Source organism: Oncorhynchus keta, unplaced genomic scaffold (assembly GCF_023373465.1).
Source record: "Oncorhynchus keta strain PuntledgeMale-10-30-2019 unplaced genomic scaffold, Oket_V2 Un_scaffold_713_pilon_pilon, whole genome shotgun sequence".
NCBI lineage: Eukaryota > Metazoa > Chordata > Actinopteri > Salmoniformes > Salmonidae > Oncorhynchus > Oncorhynchus keta.
Window position 1 is genome coordinate 125038 of NW_026290991.1, and position 22227 is coordinate 147264.

Here is a 22227-nt window from a genome sequence, read left to right on the forward strand (position 1 = left end):
ATGAAGTCAACACAACGAGTGATGGAAAGGAACAACTATCACTGCCCGGCCATCCCGAGTTCATCAGGCCAGTCAATTTTGCATTTCTGCAGGATTTTTGAGCATGTCAAATTTCTTACGTCATTTGGCCCACAAAAAAAATCCTTATGCACAATTTAAAAAAATATATAAAAAAATATGATAATAAAATTGGACAAAAGTATATTCATACAGTTCTTACACATGTGTAATTGACAAAAAAATGGAAAGAATTTCAAAAAACGGTCCAGAAAGCACTTTTTTAAGGGTGTGTGAAGTTTTTTACAAAATTTTGACATTTTTGACTTTTGACTTTGACTTCCTATGAAATCATATTGGAATTGGACAAAACATATTCCTTATGCGCATGTAAAAAAAAAAAAAATTATGATAATAAAATTGGACAAAAGTATATTCATACAGTTCTTACACATGTGTAATTGACAAAAATCGAAAGAATTTCGAAAAACGGTCCAGAAAGCACTTTTTTATGGGTGTGTGAAGTTTTTACAAAATTTTGACATTTTTGACTTTTGACTTTTGACTTCCTATGAAATCATATTGGAATTGGACAAAACATATTCCTTATGCGCATATAAAAAAATTAAAAAATTATGATAATAAAATTGGACAAAAGTATATTCATACAGTTCTTACACATGTGTAATTGACAAAAAATCGAAAGAATTTCGAAAAACGGTCCAGAAAGCACTTTTTAAGGGGTGATAAGTTTTGAAAAAAGTTCATTTTTTCAAAATTTTACTTTTGGACATTAATTTGGGTTACATATCCAATATGAAAAACCCCGGTGGAGCGCATTTGCCCCCTGTTGAATTTTTAAAGTGTTACAACTGGCAATTACCATATGGCATTTGCAATACACTTTGGATGAATCAACGCCGAATTGGGTGGTATTGGCCAATGTGTATATGGTTTGTCCGATGCCAATGACATGCCATTCATTTTTGTCCAATACAGGGGGTATTCCCTTACACACAGGATGCCTCTTTTCCAACAAGTCAGTTCGTCAAATTTCTGCTCTGCGAGAGCTGCATGTGCTGTTATTGTGAAGTGGAAACGTCTAGGAGCAACAACGACTCAGCCACGAAGTGGTAGGCCACACAAGCTCACAGAACGAGACCCCTGAGTGTTGAAGTGAAAATCGTCTGTCCTCGGCTGCAATGCTAACGAGTTCCAAGCTGTCCATTGTTTGATGCATGCAACATCTGAGCAGGGGAACACGACCTATATGTGTAAAAGGATTGGAGAAATCTAAGCCATTTTGATGACTGACAATCCATTTAAAATGGCTTGGAATAAAATGTAGGCCTATAATAGAGTGTAATGTAAATGTTGATTATCTATATCAAGGATGTCAAAAACTCTAATCCTGGAGGGCAGTAAAGTACAAGGCAGGAGTGAAAAGCAGCAGACACTCGGCCCTCCAGGAATTGAGTTCGGCACCCTGCTTTATATTCTAGGGCAGACGTATTCAACTCTGACCCTACGAGGAGCCTGCTGGTTTTCTGTTCTACCTAATAATGAATTGCCCCCACGTGGTGTCCCAGGTCTAACTCAGTCCCTGATTAGAGGGGAACCACCCACGTGGTGTCCCAGGTCTAACTCAGTCCCCGATCAGAGGGGAACCACCCACGTGGTGTCCCAGGTCTAACTCAGTCCCCGATTAGAGGGGAACCACCCACGTGGTGTCCCAGGTCTAACTCAGTCCCCGATTAGAGGGGAACCACCCACGTGGTGTCCCAGGTCTAACTCAGTCCCCGATTAGAGGGGAACCACCCACGTGGTGTCCCAGGTCTAACTCAGTCCCCGATTAGAGGGGAACCACCCACGTGGTGTCCCAGGTCTAACTCAGTCCCCGATTAGAGGGGAACCACCCACGTGGTGTCCCAGGTCTAACTCCCAGTCCCCGATCAGAGGGGAACCACCCACGTGGTGTCCCAGGTCTAACTCAGTCCCGATCAGAGGGGAACCACCCACGTGGTGTCCCAGGTCTAACTCAGTCCCCGATTAGAGGGGAACCACCCACGTGGTGTCCCAGGTCTAACTCAGTCCCCGATTAGAGGGGAACCACCCACGTGGTGTCCCAGGTCTAACTCAGTCCCCGATTAGAGGGGAACCACCCACGTGGTGTCCCAGGTCTAACTCAGTCCCCGATTAGAGGGGAACCACCCACGTGGTGTCCCAGGTCTAACTCAGTCCCCGATCAGAGGGGAACCACCCACGTGGTGTCCCAGGTCTAACTCAGTCCCTGATCAGAGGGGAACCACCCACATGGTGTCCCAGGTCTAACTCAGTCCCTGATCAGAGGGGAACCACCCACATGGTGTCCCAGGGCTAACTCAGACCCCCGATCAGAGGGGAACCACCCACGTGGTGTCCCAGGTCTAACTCAGTCCCGATCAGAGGGGAACCACCCACATGGTGTCCCAGGGCTAACTCAGTCCCTGATCAGAGGGGAACCACCCACATGGTGTCCCAGGTCTAACTCAGTCCCTGATCAGAGGGGAACCACCCACATGGTGTCCCAGGTCTAACTCAGTCCCTGATTAGAGGGGAACCACCCACATGGTGTCCCAGGTCTAACTCAGTCCCTGATTAGAGGGGAACCACCCACATGGTGTCCCAGGTCTAACTCAGTCCCTGATTAGAGGGGAACCACCCACATGGTGTCCCAGGTCTAACTCAGTCCCTGATCAGAGGGGAACCACCCACATGGTGTCCCAGGTCTAACTCAGTCCCTGTCAGAGGGGAACCACCCACATGGTGTCCCAGGTCTAACTCAGTCCCTGATTAGAGGGGAACCACCCACATGGTGTCCCAGGTCTAACTCAGTCCCTGATTAGAGGGGAACCACCCACATGGTGTCCCAGGTCTAACTCAGTCCCTGATTAGAGGGGAACCACCCCATGGTGTCCCAGGTCTAACTCAGTCCCTGATTAGAGGGGAACCACCCACATGGTGTCCCAGGTCTAACTCAGAACCACCCCTGGTGTCCCAGGTCTAACTCAGTCCCTGATTAGAGGGGAACCACCCACATGGTGTCCCAGGTCTAACTCAGTCCCTGATTAGGGGGAACCACCCACATGGTGGGAACCACCCACATGGTGTCCCAGGTCTAACTCAGTCCCTGATTAGAGGGGAACCACCCACATGGTGTCCCAGGTCTAACTCAGTCCCTGATCAGAGGGGAACCACCCACATGGTGTCCCAGGTCTAACTCAGTCCCTGATTAGAGGGGAACCACCCACATGGTGTCCCAGGTCTAACTCAGTCCCTGATTAGAGGGGAACCACCCACATGGTGTCCCAGGTCTAACTCAGTCCCTGATTAGAGGGGAACCACCCACATGGTGTCCCAGGTCTAACTCAGTCCCTGATTAGAGGGGAACCACCCACATGGTGTCCCAGGTCTAACTCAGTCCCTGATCAGAGGGGAACCACCCACATGGTGTCCCAGGTCTAACTCAGTCCCTGATTAGAGGGGAACCACCCACATGGTGTCCCAGGTCTAACTCAGTCCCTGATCAGAGGGGAACCACCCACATGGTGTCCCAGGTCTAACTCAGTCCCTGATTAGAGGGGAACCACCCACATGGTGTCCCAGGTCTAACTCAGTCCCTGATTAGAGGGGAACCACCCACATGGTGTCCCAGGTCTAACTCAGTCCCTGATTAGAGGGGAACCACCCACATGGTGTCCCAGGTCTAACTCAGTCCCTGATCAGAGGGGAACCACCCACATGGTGTCCCAGGTCTAACTCAGTCCCTGATCAGAGGGGAACCACCCACATGGTGTCCCAGGTCTAACTCAGTCCCTGATCAGAGGGGAACCACCCACATGGTGTCCCAGGTCTAACTCAGTCCCTGATTAGAGGGGAACCACCCACATGGTGTCCCAGGTCTAACTCAGTCCCTGATTAGAGGGGAACCACCCACACTAACTCAGTCCCTGATTAGAGGGGTGGTGTCCCAGGTCTAACTCAGTCCCTGATTAGAGGGGAACCACCCACATGGTGTCCCAGGTCTAACTCAGTCCCTGATTAGAGGGGAACCACCACATGGTGTCCCAGGTCTAACTCAGTCCCTGATTAGAGGGGAACCACCCACATGGTGTCCCAGGTCTAACTCAGTCCCTGATTAGAGGGGAACCACCCACATGGTGTCCCAGGTCTAACTCAGTCCCTGATTAGAGGGGAACCACCCACATGGTGTCCCAGGTCTAACTCAGTCCCTGATTAGAGGGGAACCACCCACATGGTGTCCCAGGTCTAACTCAGTCCCTGATTAGAGGGGAACCACCCACATGGTGTCCCAGGTCTAACTCAGTCCCTGATTAGAGGGGAACCACCCACATGGTGTCCCAGGTCTAACTCAGTCCCTGATTAGAGGGGAACCACCCACATGGTGTCCCAGGTCTAACTCAGTCCCTGATTAGAGGGGAACCACCCACATGGTGTCCCAGGTCTAACTCAGTCCCTGATTAGAGGGGAACCACCCACATGGTGTCCCAGGTCTAACTCAGTCCCTGATCAGAGGGGAACCACCCACATGGTGTCCCAGGTCTAACTCAGTCCACCCACATGGTGTTGCCTCTTTGGAGGGCATTTCTGTTTGAACCTTATATTTATGGGGAAAAGGAAGAAAACAAAACCATGAACATTTTACACCATTTGACCAAACAGAGGATGTCTTTATCTCAGGGATGGGTAACTCCCAAACAGAAGATGTAAGAGTCTTTATCTCAGGGATGGGTAACTCCCAAACAGAAGATGTAAGAGTCTTTATCTCAGGGATGGGTAACTCCCAAACAGAAGATGTAAGAGTCTTTATCTCAGGGATGGGTAACTCCCAAACAGAAGATGTAAGAGTCTTTATCTCAGGGATGGGTAACTCCCAAACAGAAGATGTAAGAGTCTTTATCTCAGGGATGGGTAACTCCCAAACAGAAGATGTAAGAGTCTTTATCTCAGGGATGGGTATCTCCAGTCCTCTGGGACCTGATTAGTGTCACACTTCTCCTCCAGCTCGTTACTACACCCGACTCAATCAATCAACCAATCCTGATCTTCAGGTTGGAATGCAATTATATATACACAACATGACACAATTTCAAAGATTTTCCTGAGTTACAGTTCATAGAAGGAAATCAGTCAATTGAAATAAATAAATTAGGCCCTAATCTATGGATTTCACATGACTAGGCAATGGGGGAGGTATAGGCCCACACTTGGGAGCCAGGCCGAGCAAATCAGAATGAGTTTCGCCCCACAAAATGGCTTTATTACAGACAGAAATACTCCTCAGCACCACCCCTCCTCCGCAGACGATCCCACAGGTGAAGAAGCCAGATGTGGAGGTCCTGGGCTGTTGTAGTTACACTGGTCTGTGGTAGTGAAGCCAGATGTGGAGGACCTGGGCTGGTGTAGTTACACTGGTCTGTGGTAGTGAAGCCAGATGTGGAGGACCTGGGCTGGTGTAGTTACACTGGTCTGTGGTAGTGAAGCCAGATGTGGAGGACCTGGGCTGGTGTAGTTACACTGGTCTGTGGTAGTGAGGCCGGTTAGACGTACTGCCAAATTCTATAAAATGATGTTGGATGTGGATTACGGTAGAGAAATTAACATTACATTATCTGGCAACAGCTTTGGTGGACATTCCTGCAGTCAGCATGTCAATTGCACGCTCCCTCAACTTGAGACATCTGTGGCATTGTGTTGTGTGAAAAAAAACAGCATATTTTTGAGCGGCCTTTTAAATTGTCCCCAGCACAAGGTGCACCTGTGTAACAATCATGCTGTTTAATCAGCTTCTCGATATTCCTTAACTGTCAGGTAGATTAGCAAATGAGAAATGCTCACTAACAGGGATGTAAACAAATTTGTGCACAAAATTTGAAATAATGTTTGTGCGTATGGAAAATGGCTGGGATCTTTTATTTCAGCTGATGAAACATGGGACCGACACTCTACATGATGTGTCTGCAAGGAGACTGTCAGTGTCCCAAACGGCGCTCTATGTAGCATACAACTGTAGACCAGAGCCCCAAGGGACCTTAATCAAAGGAGTCCACTGGGGAATATGGAGCCATTTGGGATTTCCTAGGAGGTTGCATGACGTCTCTCACAGTTCCCCATAAACACTTAAACAGGGGAACATTACACCCTAAACAACAGGGGCCATATTCAGTAAGGTGCCAGGACTCCCCTGGCTAGTCTACAGACCCCCCCCTACAGAACCCCTGGCTAGTCTACAGACCCCCCCTACAGAACCCCTGGCTAGTCTACAGACCCCACCCTACAGAACCACTGGCTAGTCTACAGACCCCCCCTACAGAACCCCTGGCTAGTCTACAGACCCCCCCTACAGAACCCCTGGCTAGTCTACAGACCCCCCCCTACAGAACCCCTGGCTAGTCTACAGACCCCACCCTACAGAACCCCTGGCTAGTCTACAGACCCCCCCCTACAGAACCCCTGGCTAGTCTACAGACCCCCTACAGAACCCCTGACTAGTCTACAGACCCCCCTACAGAACCCTGGCTAGTCTACAGACCCCCCCTACAGAACCCCTGGCTAGTCTACAGACCCCACCCTACAGAACCCCTGGCTAGTCTACAGACCCCACCCTACAGAACCCCTGGCTAGTCTACAGACCCCACCCTACAGAACCCCTGGCTAGTCTACAGACCCCACCCTACAGAACCCCTGGCTAGTCTACAGACCCCACCCTACAGAACCCCTGGCTAGTCTACAGACCCCACCCTACAGAACCCCTGGCTAGTCTACAGACCCCACCCTACAGAACCCCTGGCTAGTCTACAGACCCCACCCTACAGAACCCCTGGCTAGTCTACAGACCCCACCCTACAGAACCCCTGGCAAGTCTACAGACCCCACCCTAGGGAACAGAACCCCTGGCTAGTCTACAGCGGCTACAAACCCCGCCCTACAGAGACAATCTCCTGTCCCGATTGGCTAAAACCTGGATCACCCTCTCTCCCTCGCAGCTGCCGGGTTTGGTCAGACACTCGGACTGTTTGCTTTGATTGGTTGGTTGAATAAGGTGACCTTGGGTGAAAGGTTAGGATTCAGGAATTTATTGATGGGGATGTTGGGTCACAAGCGACGGGCTGGGGAAGATGGGAGTGACTGATAAAACTTCACAGAAGCTCAAAGTCCTTTCTGTCCTGCAGGAGGCTCTGTGTGTATAATACAACTGTGTGTGTGTGTGTGTGTATAATACAACTGTGTGTGTGTGTGTGTGTGTATAATACAACTGTGTGTGTGTGTGTGTGTGTGTGTGTGTGTGTGTGTATAATACAACTGTGTGTGTGTGTGTGTAATACAACTGTGTGTGTGTGTGTATAATACAACTGTGTGTGTGTGTGTGTGTATAATACAACTGTGTGTGTGTGTGTATAATACAACTGTGTGTGTGTGTGTGTGTATAATACAACTGTGTGTGTGTGTGTGTGTATAATACAACTGTGTGTGTGTGTGTATAATACAACTGTGTGTGTGTGTATAATACAACTGTGTGTGTGTGTGTATAATACAACTGTGTGTGTGTGTGTGTGTGTGTGTGTATAATACAACTGTGTGTGTGTGTGTATAATACAACTGTGTGTGTGTGTGTGTGTGTGTGTGTGTATAATACAACTGTGTGTGTGTGTGTGTATAATACAACTGTGTGTGTGTGTGTGTATAATACAACTGTGTGTGTGTGTGTGTATAATACAACTGTGTGTGTGTGTGTGTGTGTGTGTGTATAATACAACTGTGTGTGTGTGTGTGTGTGTATAATACAACTGTGTGTGTGTGTGTGTATAATACAACTGTGTGTGTGTGTGTGTGTGTATAATACAACTGTGTGTGTACGTTTCCAAACCCCCATAGCCACAGTAAGTACATAAGATCCTTCTAAATGTTTCTATGTGGGTTGTGAATACATAAAACAGAATGGTTACAAGCACACACCTTTCACTCTGCCTCAGAATGTGTTGAGATCAAGGGGACGTGTGTGTGTGTGAGTGTCGAGGTCAGGGGACGTGGTGAGGTCAAGGGGACGTGTCGAGGTCAAGGGGACGTGTGTGTCAAGGGGACGTGTATAGGTCAAGGGGACGTGTGTGTGTCAAGGGACGTGTTGAATCAACTGGGACGTGTTGAGGTCAAGGGGACGTGTTGAGGTGTGGGGACGTGTTGAGGTCAAGGGGACGTGTTGAGGTCATGGGGACGTGTTGAGGTCATGGGGACGTGTTGAGGTCATGGGGACGTGTTGAGGTCATGGGGACGTGTTGAGGTCATGGGGACGTGTTGAGGTCATGGGGACGTGTTGAGGTCATGGGGACGTGTTGAGGTCATGGGGACGTGTTGAGGTCATGGGGACGTGTTGAGGTCATGGGGACGTGTTGAGGTCATGGGGACGTGTTGAGGTCATGGGGACGTGTTGAGATCAAGGGGACGTGGTGAGATCATGGGGACGTGGTGAGATCAAGGGGGCGTGTTGAGATCAAGGGGCGTGTTGAGATCAAGGGACGTGTTGAGATCAAGGGGACGTGTTGAGGTCAAGGGGACGTGGTGAGGTCAAGGGGACGTGGTGAGATCATGGGGACGTGGTGAGATCAAGGGGACGTGGTGAGATCAGGGGACGTGTTGAGATCAAGGGGACGTGTTGAGATCAAGGGGACGTGTTGAGGTCAGGGGACGTGTTGAGGTCAGGGGCGTGTTGAGATCAAGGGGCGTGGTGAGATCAAGGGGACGTGTTGAGATCAAGGGGACGTGTGAGTCAAGGGGACGTGTTGAGGTCAAGGGGACGTGGTCAAGGGAGTTGATCAAGGGGACGTGTTGAGATCAGGGACGTGTTGAGATCAAGGGGCGTGGTGAGATCAAGGGGACGTGGTGAGATCAAGGGGCGTGTTGAGATCAAGGGACGTGTTGAGATCAAGGGGCGTGTTGAGATCAAGGGACGTGTTGAGGTCAAGGGGACGTGTTGAGATCAAGGGGACGTGTTGAGATCAAGGGGACGTGTTGAGATCAAGGGGACGTGTTGAGATCAAGGGGACGTGGTGAGATCAAGGGGACGTGTTGAGATCAAGGGGACGTGTTGAGATCAAGGGGACGTGTTGAGATCAAGGGGACGTGTTGAGATCAAGGGGACGTGGTGAGATCAAGGGGACGTGTTGAGATCAAGGGGACGTGTTGAGATCAAGGGGACGTGTTGAGGTCAAGGGGACGTGTTGAGGTCAAGGGGACGTGTTGAGGTCAAGGGGACGTGTTGAGGTCATGGGGACGTGGTGGTCAAGGGGATGTGTTGAGATCAAGGGGACGTGTTGAGATCATGGGGACGTGTTGAGGTCAAGGGGACGTGTTGAGGTCATGGGGACGTGTTGAGGTCAAGGGGACGTGTTGAGGTCAAGGGGACGTGTTGAGATCAAGGGGACGTGTTGAGGTCATGGGGCGTGTTGAGATCAAGGGGATGTGTTGAGATCATGGGGATGTGTTGAGGTCATGGGGACGTGGTGAGATCATGGGGACGTGTTGAGGTCATGGGGATGTGTTGAGGTCATGGGGATGTGTTGAGATCATGGGGACGTGTTGAGGTCAAGGGGACGTGTTGAGGTCATGGGGACGTGTTGAGGTCATGGGGACGTGTTGAGGTCATGGGGACGTGTTGAGGTCATGGGGACGTGTTGAGGTCATGGGGACGTGTTGAGGTCATGGGGATGTGTTGAGGTCATGGGGACGTGTTGAGGTCATGGGGACGTGTTGAGGTCATGGGGACGTGTTGAGGTCATGGGGATGTGTTGAGGTCATGGGGATGTGTTGAGGTCATGGGGACGTGGTGAGATCATGGGGACGTGTTGAGGTCATGGGGATGTGTTGAGGTCATGGGGACGTGTTGAGGTCATGGGGATGTGTTGAGGTCATGGGGATGTGTTGAGATCAAGGGGACGTGTTGAGGTCATGGGGACGTGTTGAGGTCATGGGGACGTGTTGAGGTCATGGGGATGTGTTGAGATCAAGGGGACGTGTTGAGGTCAAGGGGACGTGTTGAGATCAAGGGGACGTGTTGAGGTCAAGGGGACGTGTTGAGGTCAAGGGGACGTGTTGAGGTCAAGGGGACGTGTTGAGGTCAAGGGGACGTGGTGAGGTCAAGGGGACGTGTTGAGGTCAAGGGGACGTGTTGAGGTCAAGGGGACGTGTTGAGGTCAAGGGGACGTGTTGAGGTCATGGGGACGTGTTGAGGTCAAGGGGACGTGTTGAGATCAAGGGGACGTGTTGAGGTCATGGGGACGTGTTGAGGCAACATGACTTAAACCATCAACGGTTGCAGTCCAGACAGAACAAGTAGGACATCAGAAATCCTCCAACCAGAATGGAGAACCTGGACATTTGACAGCCCTAAACCTATCCAACCCTTTCAGTGTGTAGTTGTTTCTGGACCGGAGACATCAGGAACCAGAGAACGGAGGGGTGAAGGGAGGAGAGGCACGTCCATATTATCAGTCCAGTTTGGTTTCCTTCCAGGAGGGGGGGTGGGAGGGAGGGAGAGGAGGGGGAGAGAAGAGGGGGGTGGGGGAGCTACGGACGGTTGGTAGGTCTTAGCTCCCGTAGTGCATAGTGTTGCTAGGCATCGCCATGGGAGACGACATGGAGATGGAAGGCCCGCCCATGGTGAACTGGCTGTTGTTGATTGGGTATTGAGGACTGTTGCCGGGCCCCGATTGTCCAGTTGTCACTCCTGAGGAAGAGAGAAAACAGGAAGTGAATTGCGGTCTTCAAAGAGCAGCTCGGGGCAGTTTCCCAGACCCAGATAAAACCTAGTGCTGGACTAGGAAGCACTTTATAGCTAAAATAAATCAAACATTAAAACAACTAAATGTCAGACCATACACTAACTGAACTGTGGACAAGACTACAACATTAGCAACAGTAAACAGCTGTAGCTCTGTAACCATGGCGACACACTCACTCACCCTGGCCCACGCCTGTACTCATGATAGACCCAACTCTAGAAGATGTATGGTTCACTACCCCTGTGTTCACTGCCCACACACACGTGCAAGCGCGCGCACACACACACACACACACACACACACAGAGAGGAGATAATTTACAAATTGGCACATTTTATTTGGAACAAGAAAACACATCAAAACTAGTATACAAAACTAGTATACAAAAGGTCAGTTCCAGATACAGCTGGAGTCCAACATATAGATACACAACTGACATTACACACAGTCAGGGTTTCAACATCCCAGTAATTTCACAACCTTTCCACCAATCCTGGTAGGACGAATAACGGACTTCCAGGAATATTCTAACTGGAATTTCTAGAAAACTTGGGGAATATTTCCAGTATGTTGTAACCAGATACAGCAGGTTCCAGTGTTACGTCTAGACTACTGCTGGGTTTCTACCTGATTATTCATTACACCCACCTGGTCTCCCAGGTGGAAATCAGTCCCTGGAACGGCTAGACTACTGCTGGTTTTCTACCTGATTATTCATTACACCCACCTGGTCTCCCAGGTGGAAATCAGTCCCTGGACCGGCTAGACTACTGCTGGGTTTCTACCTGATTATTCATTACACCCACCTGGTCTCCCAGGTGGAAATCAGTCCCTGGAACGTCTAGACTACTGCTGGTTTTCTACCTGATTATTCATTACACCCACCTGGTCTCCCAGGTGGAAATCAGTCCCTGGAACGTCTAGACTACTGCTGGTTTTCTACCTGATTATTCATTACACCCACCTGGTCTTAGTCCCTGACGTCTAGACTACTGCTGGTTTTCTACCAAATCTGTCTCCCGTTCTGCCCCTGAACAGGCAGTTACCTGTTCCCATTATTCATTACACCCACCTGGTCTCCAGGTGGAAATCAGTCCCTGGACCGGCTAGACTACTGCTGGTTTTCTACCTGATTATTCATTACACCCACCTGGTCTCCCAGGTGGAAATCAGTCCCTGGAACGTCTAGACTACTGCTGCTTTTCTACCTGATTATTCATTACACCCACCTGGTCTCCCAGGTGGAAATCAGTCCCTGGAACGTCTAGACTACTGCTGGTTTTCTACCTGATTATTCATTACACCCACCTGGTCTCCCAGGTGGAAATCAGTCCCTGATTAGAAGGGATTCATTTAAAAAAAAGCAGTGAAACTGGCTTAAGAGATTCAGATTTGAATTTGAGGGCTATACAGAACAGAAAGGAGGGTAGTGATTGGTCAGTCACACACACACAGCGTACCAAGAGGGATGAGATTGTTGTGAGACACGGTGGAGCCTCCGCCACCGATGACCGTACTGAGGTCATACACGGCAGGCATCCCTCCTGATAGACAGAGAGACACGTTAGCAACAGGAAAGACACTTCTGTATTCACCTGTCTGTGTGTATAGATCTATATGTATTCACCTGTCTGTGTGTGTATAGATCTATATGTGTCTGTGTGTGTATAGATCTATATGTGTCTGTGTGTGTGTGTATAGATCTATATGTGTCTGTGTGTGTGTGTATAGATCTATATGTGTCTGTGTGTGTGTGTATAGATCTATATGTGTCTGTGTGTGTATAGATCTATATGTGTCTGTGTGTGTATAGATCTATATGTATTCACCTGTCCGTGTGTATAGATCTATATGTATTCACCTGTCTGTGTGTGTGTGTATAGATCTATATGTGTCTGTGTGTGTATAGATCTATATGTGTCTGTGTGTGTATAGATCTATATGTGTCTGTGTGTGTATAGATCTATATGTGTCTGTGTGTGTATAGATCTATATGTGTCTGTGTGTGTATAGATCTATACGTGTCTGTGTGTGTATAGATCTATACGTGTCTGTGTGTGTATAGATCTATATGTGTCTGTGTGTGTATAGATCTATATGTGTCTGTGTGTGTATAGATCTATATGTGTCTGTGTGTGTATAGATCTATACGTGTCTGTGTGTGTATAGATCTATATGTATTCACCTGTCCGTGTGTATAGATCTATATGTATTCACCTGTCTGTGTGTGTGTGTATAGATCTATATGTGTCTGTGTGTGTATAGATCTATATGTGTCTGTGTGTGTATAGATCTATATGTATTCACCTGTCCGTGTGTATAGATCTATATGTATTCACCTGTCTGTGTGTGTGTGTATAGATCTATATGTGTCTGTGTGTGTATAGATCTATATGTGTCTGTGTGTATAGATCTATATGTATTCACCTGTCCGTGTGTATAGATCTATATGTATTCACCTGTCTGTGTGTGTGTGTATAGATCTATATGTGTCTGTGTGTGTATAGATCTATATGTGTCTGTGTGTGTATAGATCTATATGTGTCTGTGTGTGTATAGATCTATATGTGTCTGTGTGTGTATAGATCTATATGTGTCTGTGTGTGTGTATAGATCTATATGTGTCTGTGTGTGTATAGATCTATATGTGTCTGTGTGTGTATAGATCTATATGTGTCTGTGTGTGTATAGATCTATATGTGTGTGTGTGTATAGATCTATATGTGTCTGTGTGTGTATAGATCTATATGTGTCTGTGTGTGTATAGATCTATACGTGTCTGTGTGTGTATAGATCTATATGTGTCTGTGTGTGTATAGATCTATATGTGTCTGTGTGTGTATAGATCTATATGTGTCTGTGTGTGTATAGATCTATATGTGTCTGTGTGTGTATAGATCTATATGTGTGTGTGTGTGTATAGATCTATATGTGTCTGTGTGTGTGTATAGATCTATATGTGTCTGTGTGTGTGTATAGATCTATATGTGTCTGTGTGTGTATAGATCTATACGTGTCTGTGTGTGTATAGATCTATACGTGTCTGTGTGTGTATAGATCTATACGTGTCTGTGTGTGTATAGATCTATACGTGTCTGTGTGTGTATAGATCTATACGTGTCTGTGTGTGTATAGATCTATACGTGTCTGTGTGTGTATAGATCTATACGTGTCTGTGTGTATAGATCTATACGTGTCTGTGTGTGTATAGATCTATACGTGTCTGTGTGTGTATAGATCTATATGTGTCTGTGTGTGTATAGATCTATATGTGTCTGTGTGTGTATAGATCTATATGTGTCTGTGTGTGTATAGATCTATATGTGTCTGTGTGTGTATAGATCTATACGTGTCTGTGTGTGTATAGATCTATACGTGTCTGTGTGTGTATAGATCTATATGTGTCTGTGTGTGTATAGATCTATATGTGTCTGTGTGTATAGATCTATATGTGTCTGTGTGTATAGATCTATATGTGTCTGTGTGTGTATAGATCTATACGTGTCTGTGTGTGTATAGATCTATATGTGTCTGTGTGTGTATAGATCTATACGTGTCTGTGTGTGTGTAGATCTATACGTGTCTGTGTGTGTATAGATCTATATGTGTCTGTGTGTGTATAGATCTATACGTGTCTGTGTGTGTATAGATCTATACGTGTCTGTGTGTGTATAGATCTATACGTGTCTGTGTGTGTATAGATCTATACGTGTCTGTGTGTGTATAGATCTATACGTGTCTGTGTGTGTATAGATCTATACGTGTCTGTGTGTGTATAGATCTATATGTATTCACCTGTCCGTGTGTATAGATCTATATGTATTCACCTGTCTGTGTGTGTGTGTATAGATCTATATGTGTCTGTGTGTGTATAGATCTATATGTGTCTGTGTGTGTATAGATCTATATGTGTCTGTGTGTGTATAGATCTATATGTGTCTGTGTGTGTATAGATCTATATGTGTCTGTGTGTGTATAGATCTATATGTGTCTGTGTGTGTATAGATCTATATGTGTCTGTGTGTGTATAGATCTATACGTGTCTGTGTGTGTATAGATCTATATGTGTCTGTGTGTGTATAGATCTATATGTGTCTGCGTGTGTATAGATCTATATGTGTGTGTGTGTGTGTATAGATCTATATGTGTCTGTGTGTGTATAGATCTATATGTGTCTGTGTGTGTATAGATCTATATGTATTCACCTGTCCGTGTGTATAGATCTATATGTATTCACCTGTCTGTGTGTGTGTGTATAGATCTATATGTGTCTGTGTGTGTATAGATCTATATGTGTCTGTGTGTGTATAGATCTATATGTGTCTGTGTGTGTATAGATCTATATGTGTCTGTGTGTGTGTATAGATCTATATGTGTCTGTGTGTGTATAGATCTATATGTGTCTGTGTGTGTATAGATCTATATGTGTTCACCTGTCCGTGTGTATAGATCTATATGTATTCACCTGTCTGTCTGTGTGTGTATAGATCTATATGTGTCTGTGTGTGTATAGATCTATATGTGTCTGTGTGTGTATAGATCTATATGTGTCTGTGTGTGTATAGATCTATATGTGTCTGTGTGTGTATAGATCTATATGTGTGTGTGTGTATAGATCTATATGTGTCTGTGTGTGTATAGATCTATATGTGTCTGTGTGTGTATAGATCTATATGTGTCTGTGTGTGTATAGATCTATATGTGTCTGTGTGTGTATAGATCTATATGTGTCTGTGTGTGTATAGATCTATATGTGTCTGTGTGTGTATAGATCTATATGTGTCTGTGTGTGTATAGATCTATATGTGTCTGTGTGTGTATAGATCTATATGTGTCTGTGTGTGTATAGATCTATATGTGTCTGTGTGTGTATAGATCTATATGTGTCTGTGTGTGTATAGATCTATACGTGTCTGTGTGTGTATAGATCTATATGTGTCTGTGTGTGTATAGATCTATATGTGTCTGTGTGTGTATAGATCTATATGTGTCTGTGTGTGTATAGATCTATATGTGTCTGTGTGTGTATAGATCTATATGTGTCTGTGTGTGTATAGATCTATACGTGTCTGTGTGTGTATAGATCTATACGTGTCTGTGTGTGTATAGATCTATACGTGTCTGTGTGTATAGATCTATACGTGTCTGTGTGTGTATAGATCTATACGTGTCTGTGTGTGTATAGATCTATACGTGTCTGTGTGTGTATAGATCTATACGTGTCTGTGTGTGTATAGATCTATACGTGTCTGTGTGTGTATAGATCTATACGTGTCTGTGTGTATAGATCTATACGTGTCTGTGTGTATAGATCTATACGTGTCTGTGTGTGTATAGATCTGTGTCTGTGTGTGTATAGATCTATATGTGTCTGTGTGTATAGATCTATACGTGTCTGTGTGTGTATAGATCTATACGTGTCTGTGTGTGTATAGATCTATATGTGTCTGTGTGTGTATAGATCTATATGTGTCTGTGTGTATAGATCTATATGTGTCTGTGTGTGTATAGATCTATACGTGTCTGTGTGTGTATAGATCTATATGTGTCTGTGTGTGTATAGATCTATATGTGTCTGTGTGTGTATAGATCTATATGTGTCTGTGTGTGTATAGATCTATATGTGTCTGTGTGTGTATAGATCTATATGTGTCTGTGTGTGTATAGATCTATATGTGTCTGTGTGTGTATAGATCTATATGTGTCTGTGTGTATAGATCTATATGTGTCTGTGTGTGTATAGATCTATATGTGTCTGTGTGTGTATAGATCTATATGTGTCTGTGTGTGTATAGATCTATATGTGTCTGTGTGTGTATAGATCTATATGTGTCTGTGTGTGTGTAGATCTATATGTGTCTGTGTGTGTATAGATCTATATGTGTCTGTGTGTGTATAGATCTATATGTGTCTGTGTGTGTATAGATCTATATGTGTCTGTGTGTGTGTATAGATCTATATGTGTCTGTGTGTGTATAGATCTATATGTGTCTGTGTGTGTATAGATCTATATGTGTCTGTGTGTGTATAGATCTATATGTGTCTGTGTGTGTATAGATCTATATGTGTCTGTGTGTGTATAGATCTATATGTGTCTGTGTGTGTATAGATCTATACGTGTCTGTGTGTGTATAGATCTATATGTGTCTGTGTGTGTATAGATCTATATGTGTCTGTGTGTGTATAGATCTATATGTGTGTGTGTGTGTGTATAGATCTATATGTGTCTGTGTGTGTATAGATCTATATGTGTCTGTGTGTGTGTATAGATCTATACGTGTCTGTGTGTGTGTATAGATCTATATGTGTCTGTGTGTGTGTATAGATCTATATGTGTCTGTGTGTGTGTATAGATCTATATGTGTCTGTGTGTGTATAGATCTATATGTGTCTGTGTGTGTGTATAGATCTATATGTGTCTGTGTGTGTATAGATCTATATGTGTCTGTGTGTATAGATCTATATGTGTCTGTGTGTGTATAGATCTATATGTGTCTGTGTGTAGATCTATATGTGTCTGTGTGTGTGTATAGATCTATATGTGTCTGTGTGTGTGTATAGATCTATATGTGTCTGTGTGTGTATAGATCTATATGTGTCTGTGTGTGTATAGATCTATATGTGTCTGTGTGTGTATAGATCTATATGTGTCTGTGTGTGTGTATAGATCTATATGTGTCTGTGTGTGTATAGATCTATATGTGTCTGTGTGTGTGTATAGATCTATATGTGTCTGTGTGTGTGTATAGATCTATATGTGTCTGTGTGTGTAGATCTATGTGTCTGTGTGTGTATAGATCTATATGTGTCTGTGTGTATAGATCTATATGTGTCTGTGTGTGTATAGATCTATATGTGTCTGTGTGTGTATAGATCTATACGTGTCTGTGTGTGTATAGATCTATACGTGTCTGTGTGTGTATAGATCTATATGTGTCTGTGTGTGTATAGATCTATATGTGTCTGTGTGTGTATAGATCTATACGTGTCTGTGTGTGTATAGATCTATACGTGTCTGTGTGTGTATAGATCTATACGTGTCTGTGTGTGTATAGATCTATACGTGTCTGTGTGTGTATAGATCTATATGTGTCTGTGTGTGTATAGATCTATACGTGTCTGTGTGTGTATAGATCTATATGTGTCTGTGTGTGTATAGATCTATATGTGTCTGTGTGTGTATAGATCTATATGTGTCTGTGTGTGTATAGATCTATATGTGTCTGTGTGTGTATAGATCTATATGTGTCTGTGTGTGTATAGATCTATATGTGTCTGTGTGTGTATAGATCTATATGTGTCTGTGTGTGTATAGATCTATATGTGTCTGTGTGTATAGATCTATATGTGTCTGTGTGTGTATAGATCTATATGTGTCTGTGTGTATAGATCTATATGTGTCTGTGTGTGTATAGATCTATATGTGTCTGTGTGTGTATAGATCTATATGTGTCTGTGTGTGTATAGATCTATATGTGTCTGTGTGTATAGATCTATATGTGTCTGTGTGTGTATAGATCTATATGTGTCTGTGTGTGTATAGATCTATGTATAGATCTATATGTGTCTGTGTGTGTGTAGATCTATACGTGTCTGTGTGTGTGTAGATCTATATGTGTCTGTGTGTGTATAGATCTATATGTGTCTGTGTGTGTATAGATCTATATGTGTCTGTGTGTGTATAGATCTATATGTGTCTGTGTGTATAGATCTATATGTGTCTGTGTGTGTATAGATCTATATGTGTCTGTGTGTGTATAGATCTATATGTGTCTGTGTGTGTATAGATCTATATGTGTCTGTGTGTGTATAGATCTATATGTGTCTGTGTGTGTATAGATCTATATGTGTCTGTGTGTGTATAGATCTATACGTGTCTGTGTGTGTATAGATCTATACGTGTCTGTGTGTGTATAGATCTATATGTGTCTGTGTGTATAGATCTATACGTGTCTGTGTGTGTATAGATCTATATGTGTCTGTGTGTGTATAGATCTATATGTGTCTGTGTGTGTATAGATCTATACGTGTCTGTGTGTGTATAGATCTATACGTGTCTGTGTGTGTATAGATCTATATGTGTCTGTGTGTGTATAGATCTATATGTGTCTGTGTGTGTATAGATCTATATGTAGATCTATGTGTCTGTGTGTGTATAGATCTATATGTGTCTGTGTGTGTATAGATCTATATGTGTCTGTGTGTGTATAGATCTATATGTGTCTGTTGGTGTATAGATCTATATGTGTCTGTGTGTGTATAGATCTATACGTGTCTGTGTGTATAGATCTATATGTGTCTGTGTGTGTATAGATCTATATGTATTCACCTGTCTGTGTGTGTATAGATCTATACGTGTCTGTGTGTATAGATCTATACGTGTCTGTGTGTGTATAGATCTATACGTGTCTGTGTGTGTATAGATCTATACGTGTCTGTGTGTGTATAGATCTATACGTGTCTGTGTGTGTATAGATCTATATGTGTCTGTGTGTGTATAGATCTATATGTGTCTGTGTGTATAGATCTATATGTGTCTGTGTGTGTATAGATCTATATGTGTCTGTGTGTATAGATCTATATGTGTCTGTGTGTATAGATCTATATGTGTCTGTGTGTATAGATCTATATGTGTCTGTGTGTGTATAGATCTATATGTGTCTGTGTCTGTGTGTATAGATCTATATGTGTCAGGTGTGTGTATAGATCTATATGTGTCTGTGTGTGTATAGATCTATATGTGTCTGTGTGTGTATAGATCTATATGTGTCTGTGTGTGTATAGATCTATATGTGTCTGTGTGTGTATAGATCTATATGTGTCTGTGTGTGTATAGATCTATATGTGTCTGTGTGTGTATAGATCTATATGTGTCTGTGTGTGTATAGATCTATATGTGTCTGTGTGTGTATAGATCTATATGTGTCTGTGTGTATAGATCTATATGTGTCTGTGTGTGTATAGATCTATATGTGTCTGTGTGTGTATAGATCTATATGTGTCTGTGTGTGTATAGATCTATACGTGTCTGTGTGTGTGTATAGATCTATACGTGTCTGTGTGTGTGTATAGATCTATATGTGTCTGTGTGTGTATAGATCTATATGTGTCTGTGTGTGTATAGATCTATATGTGTCTGTGTGTGTATAGATCTATATGTGTCTGTGTGTGTGTATAGATCTATACGTGTCTGTGTGTGTATAGATCTATATGTGTCTGTGTGTGTATAGATCTATATGTGTCTGTGTGTGTATAGATCTATATGTGTCTGTGTGTGTATAGATCTATATGTGTCTGTGTGTGTATAGATCTATATGTGTGTGTGTGTATAGATCTATATGTGTCTGTGTGTGTGTATAGATCTATATGTGTCTGTGTGTGTGTATAGATCTATATGTGTCTGTGTGTGTATAGATCTATATGTGTCTGTGTGTGTATAGATCTATATGTGTCTGTGTGTGTGTATAGATCTATATGTGTCTGTGTGTGTGTATAGATCTATATGTGTCTGTGTGTGTGTATAGATCTATATGTGTCTGTGTGTGTATAGATCTATATGTGTCTGTGTGTGTATAGATCTATATGTGTCTGTGTGTGTATAGATCTATATGTGTCTGTGTGTGTGTATAGATCTATATGTGTCTGTGTGTGTGTATAGATCTATACGTGTCTGTGTGTGTGTATAGATCTATATGTGTCTGTGTGTGTATAGATCTATATGTGTCTGTGTGTGTGTATAGATCTATATGTGTCTGTGTGTGTATAGATCTATATGTGTCTGTGTGTGTATAGATCTATACGTGTCTGTGTGTGTATAGATCTATACGTGTCTGTGTGTGTATAGATCTATATGTGTCTGTGTGTATAGATCTATACGTGTCTGTGTGTGTATAGATCTATATGTGTCAGGTGTGTGTGTATAGATCTATATGTGTCTGTGTGTGTATAGATCTATATGTGTCTGTGTGTGTATAGATCTATATGTGTCTGTGTGTGTATAGATCTATATGTGTCTGTGTGTGTATAGATCTATATGTGTCTGTGTGTATAGATCTATATGTGTGTGTGTGTATAGATCTATATGTGTCTGTGTGTGTATAGATCTATATGTGTCTGTGTGTGTATAGATCTATATGTGTCTGTGTGTGTATAGATCTATATGTGTCTGTGTGTGTATAGATCTATACGTGTCTGTGTGTGTATAGATCTATACGTGTCTGTGTGTGTATAGATCTATACGTGTCTGTGTGTGTATAGATCTATATGTGTCTGTGTGTGTATAGATCTATACGTGTCTGTGTGTGTATAGATCTATATGTGTCTGTGTGTGTATAGATCTATACGTGTCTGTGTGTGTATAGATCTATATGTGTCTGTGTGTGTATAGATCTATACGTGTCTGTGTGTGTATAGATCTATACGTGTCTGTGTGTGTATAGTCTATAGATCTATATGTGTCTGTGTGTGTATAGATCTATATGTGTCTGTGTGTGTATAGATCTATATGTGTCTGTGTGTGTATAGATCTATACGTGTCTGTGTGTATAGATCTATATGTGTCTGTGTGTGTATAGATCTATATGTGTCTGTGTGTGTATAGATCTATACGTGTCTGTGTGTGTATAGATCTATATGTGTATAGATCTATATGTATATAGATCTATATGTGTCTGTGTGTGTATAGATCTATATGTGTCTGTGTGTGTATAGATCTATATGTGTCTGTGTGTATAGATCTATATGTGTCTGTGTGTGTATAGATCTATATGTGTCTGTGTGTGTATAGATCTATATGTGTCTGTGTGTGTATAGATCTATATGTGTCTGTGTGTGTATAGATCTATATGTGTCTGTGTGTATAGATCTATATGTGTGTGTGTGTATAGATCTATATGTGTCTGTGTGTGTATAGATCTATATGTGTCTGTGTGTGTATAGATCTATATGTGTCTGTGTGTAGATCTGTGTATAGATCTATATGTGTCTGTGTGTGTATAGATCTATATGTATATGATCTATATGTGTCTGTGTGTGTGTAGATCTATATGTGTCTGTGTGTGTATAGATCTATATGTGTCTGTGTGTGTATAGATCTATATGTGTCTGTTGGTGTATAGATCTATATGTGTCTGTGTGTGTATAGATCTATATGTGTCTGTGTGTATAGATCTATATGTGTCTGTGTGTGTATAGATCTATATGTATTCACCTGTCTGTGTGTGTATAGATCTATATGTGTCTGTGTGTGTATAGATCTATATGTGTCTGTGTGTGTATAGATCTATATGTGTCTGTGTGTGTATAGATCTATACGTGTCTGTGTGTGTATAGATCTATACGTGTCTGTGTGTGTATAGATCTATATGTATGTGATCTATGATCTGTGTGTGTATAG

The 22227-nt window shown here is 43.6% G+C and overlaps 1 protein-coding gene and 3 long non-coding RNA genes across 70 annotated transcripts in view; 2 read left to right on the forward strand and 2 right to left on the reverse strand.

Moving 5' to 3' along the window:
* Positions 1-913: 913 nt before the first annotated feature.
* On the forward strand, positions 914-4721 carry LOC127929393 (uncharacterized). Its single transcript, XR_008134727.1, has 10 exons — positions 914-1635; positions 1734-1929; positions 2029-2224; positions 2274-2322; positions 2470-2763; positions 3202-3495; positions 3545-3936; positions 4011-4059; positions 4108-4352; positions 4598-4721. It is a non-coding gene; the product is annotated as an uncharacterized LOC127929393 (long non-coding RNA).
* Positions 4655-8054, reverse strand: LOC127929395 (uncharacterized). Of its 2 annotated transcripts, none has more exons than XR_008134758.1 (3): positions 6628-8054; positions 5556-6297; positions 4655-5449 (listed from the first exon to the last, which is right to left on the reverse strand). It is a non-coding gene; the product is annotated as an uncharacterized LOC127929395 (long non-coding RNA). The 2 variants fall into 2 exon arrangements; XR_008134757.1 differs by having other exon boundaries at positions 5503-6297.
* Positions 8055-8231: 177 nt separating this feature from the next.
* On the forward strand, positions 8232-10484 carry LOC127929398 (uncharacterized). 49 transcript variants are annotated; one of them, XR_008134834.1, is made up of 10 exons: positions 8232-8468; positions 9012-9315; positions 9352-9446; positions 9541-9578; positions 9617-9730; positions 9769-9825; positions 9864-9901; positions 9978-10015; positions 10054-10205; positions 10320-10476. It is a non-coding gene; the product is annotated as an uncharacterized LOC127929398 (long non-coding RNA). The 49 variants fall into 49 exon arrangements; XR_008134798.1 differs by having other exon boundaries at positions 9864-9958; positions 9997-10205; XR_008134820.1 differs by lacking the exon at positions 9978-10015 and having other exon boundaries at positions 9864-9920; positions 10073-10205.
* The window catches only part of LOC118383138 (histone-arginine methyltransferase CARM1-like), a 37203-nt gene continuing 24922 nt past the window's right edge, over positions 9947-22227 (reverse strand). Inside the window, exons 14-16 of one of the 18 annotated variants that reach the window (XM_052517350.1) lie at positions 12293-12376; positions 11013-11081; positions 9947-10777 (exon numbers count right to left, since the gene is read on the reverse strand). In XM_052517350.1, coding sequence (XP_052373310.1) covers positions 10638-10777; positions 11013-11081; positions 12293-12376 — 293 coding nt within the window. In that variant the 3' untranslated portion in view covers positions 9947-10637. Of the gene's footprint in view, positions 10778-11012; positions 11082-11145; positions 11776-11937; positions 12377-22227 lie in introns of those variants that run through there. The other 17 variants (XR_008134783.1, XR_008134778.1, XR_008134777.1 and 14 more) reach the window with 17 other exon arrangements.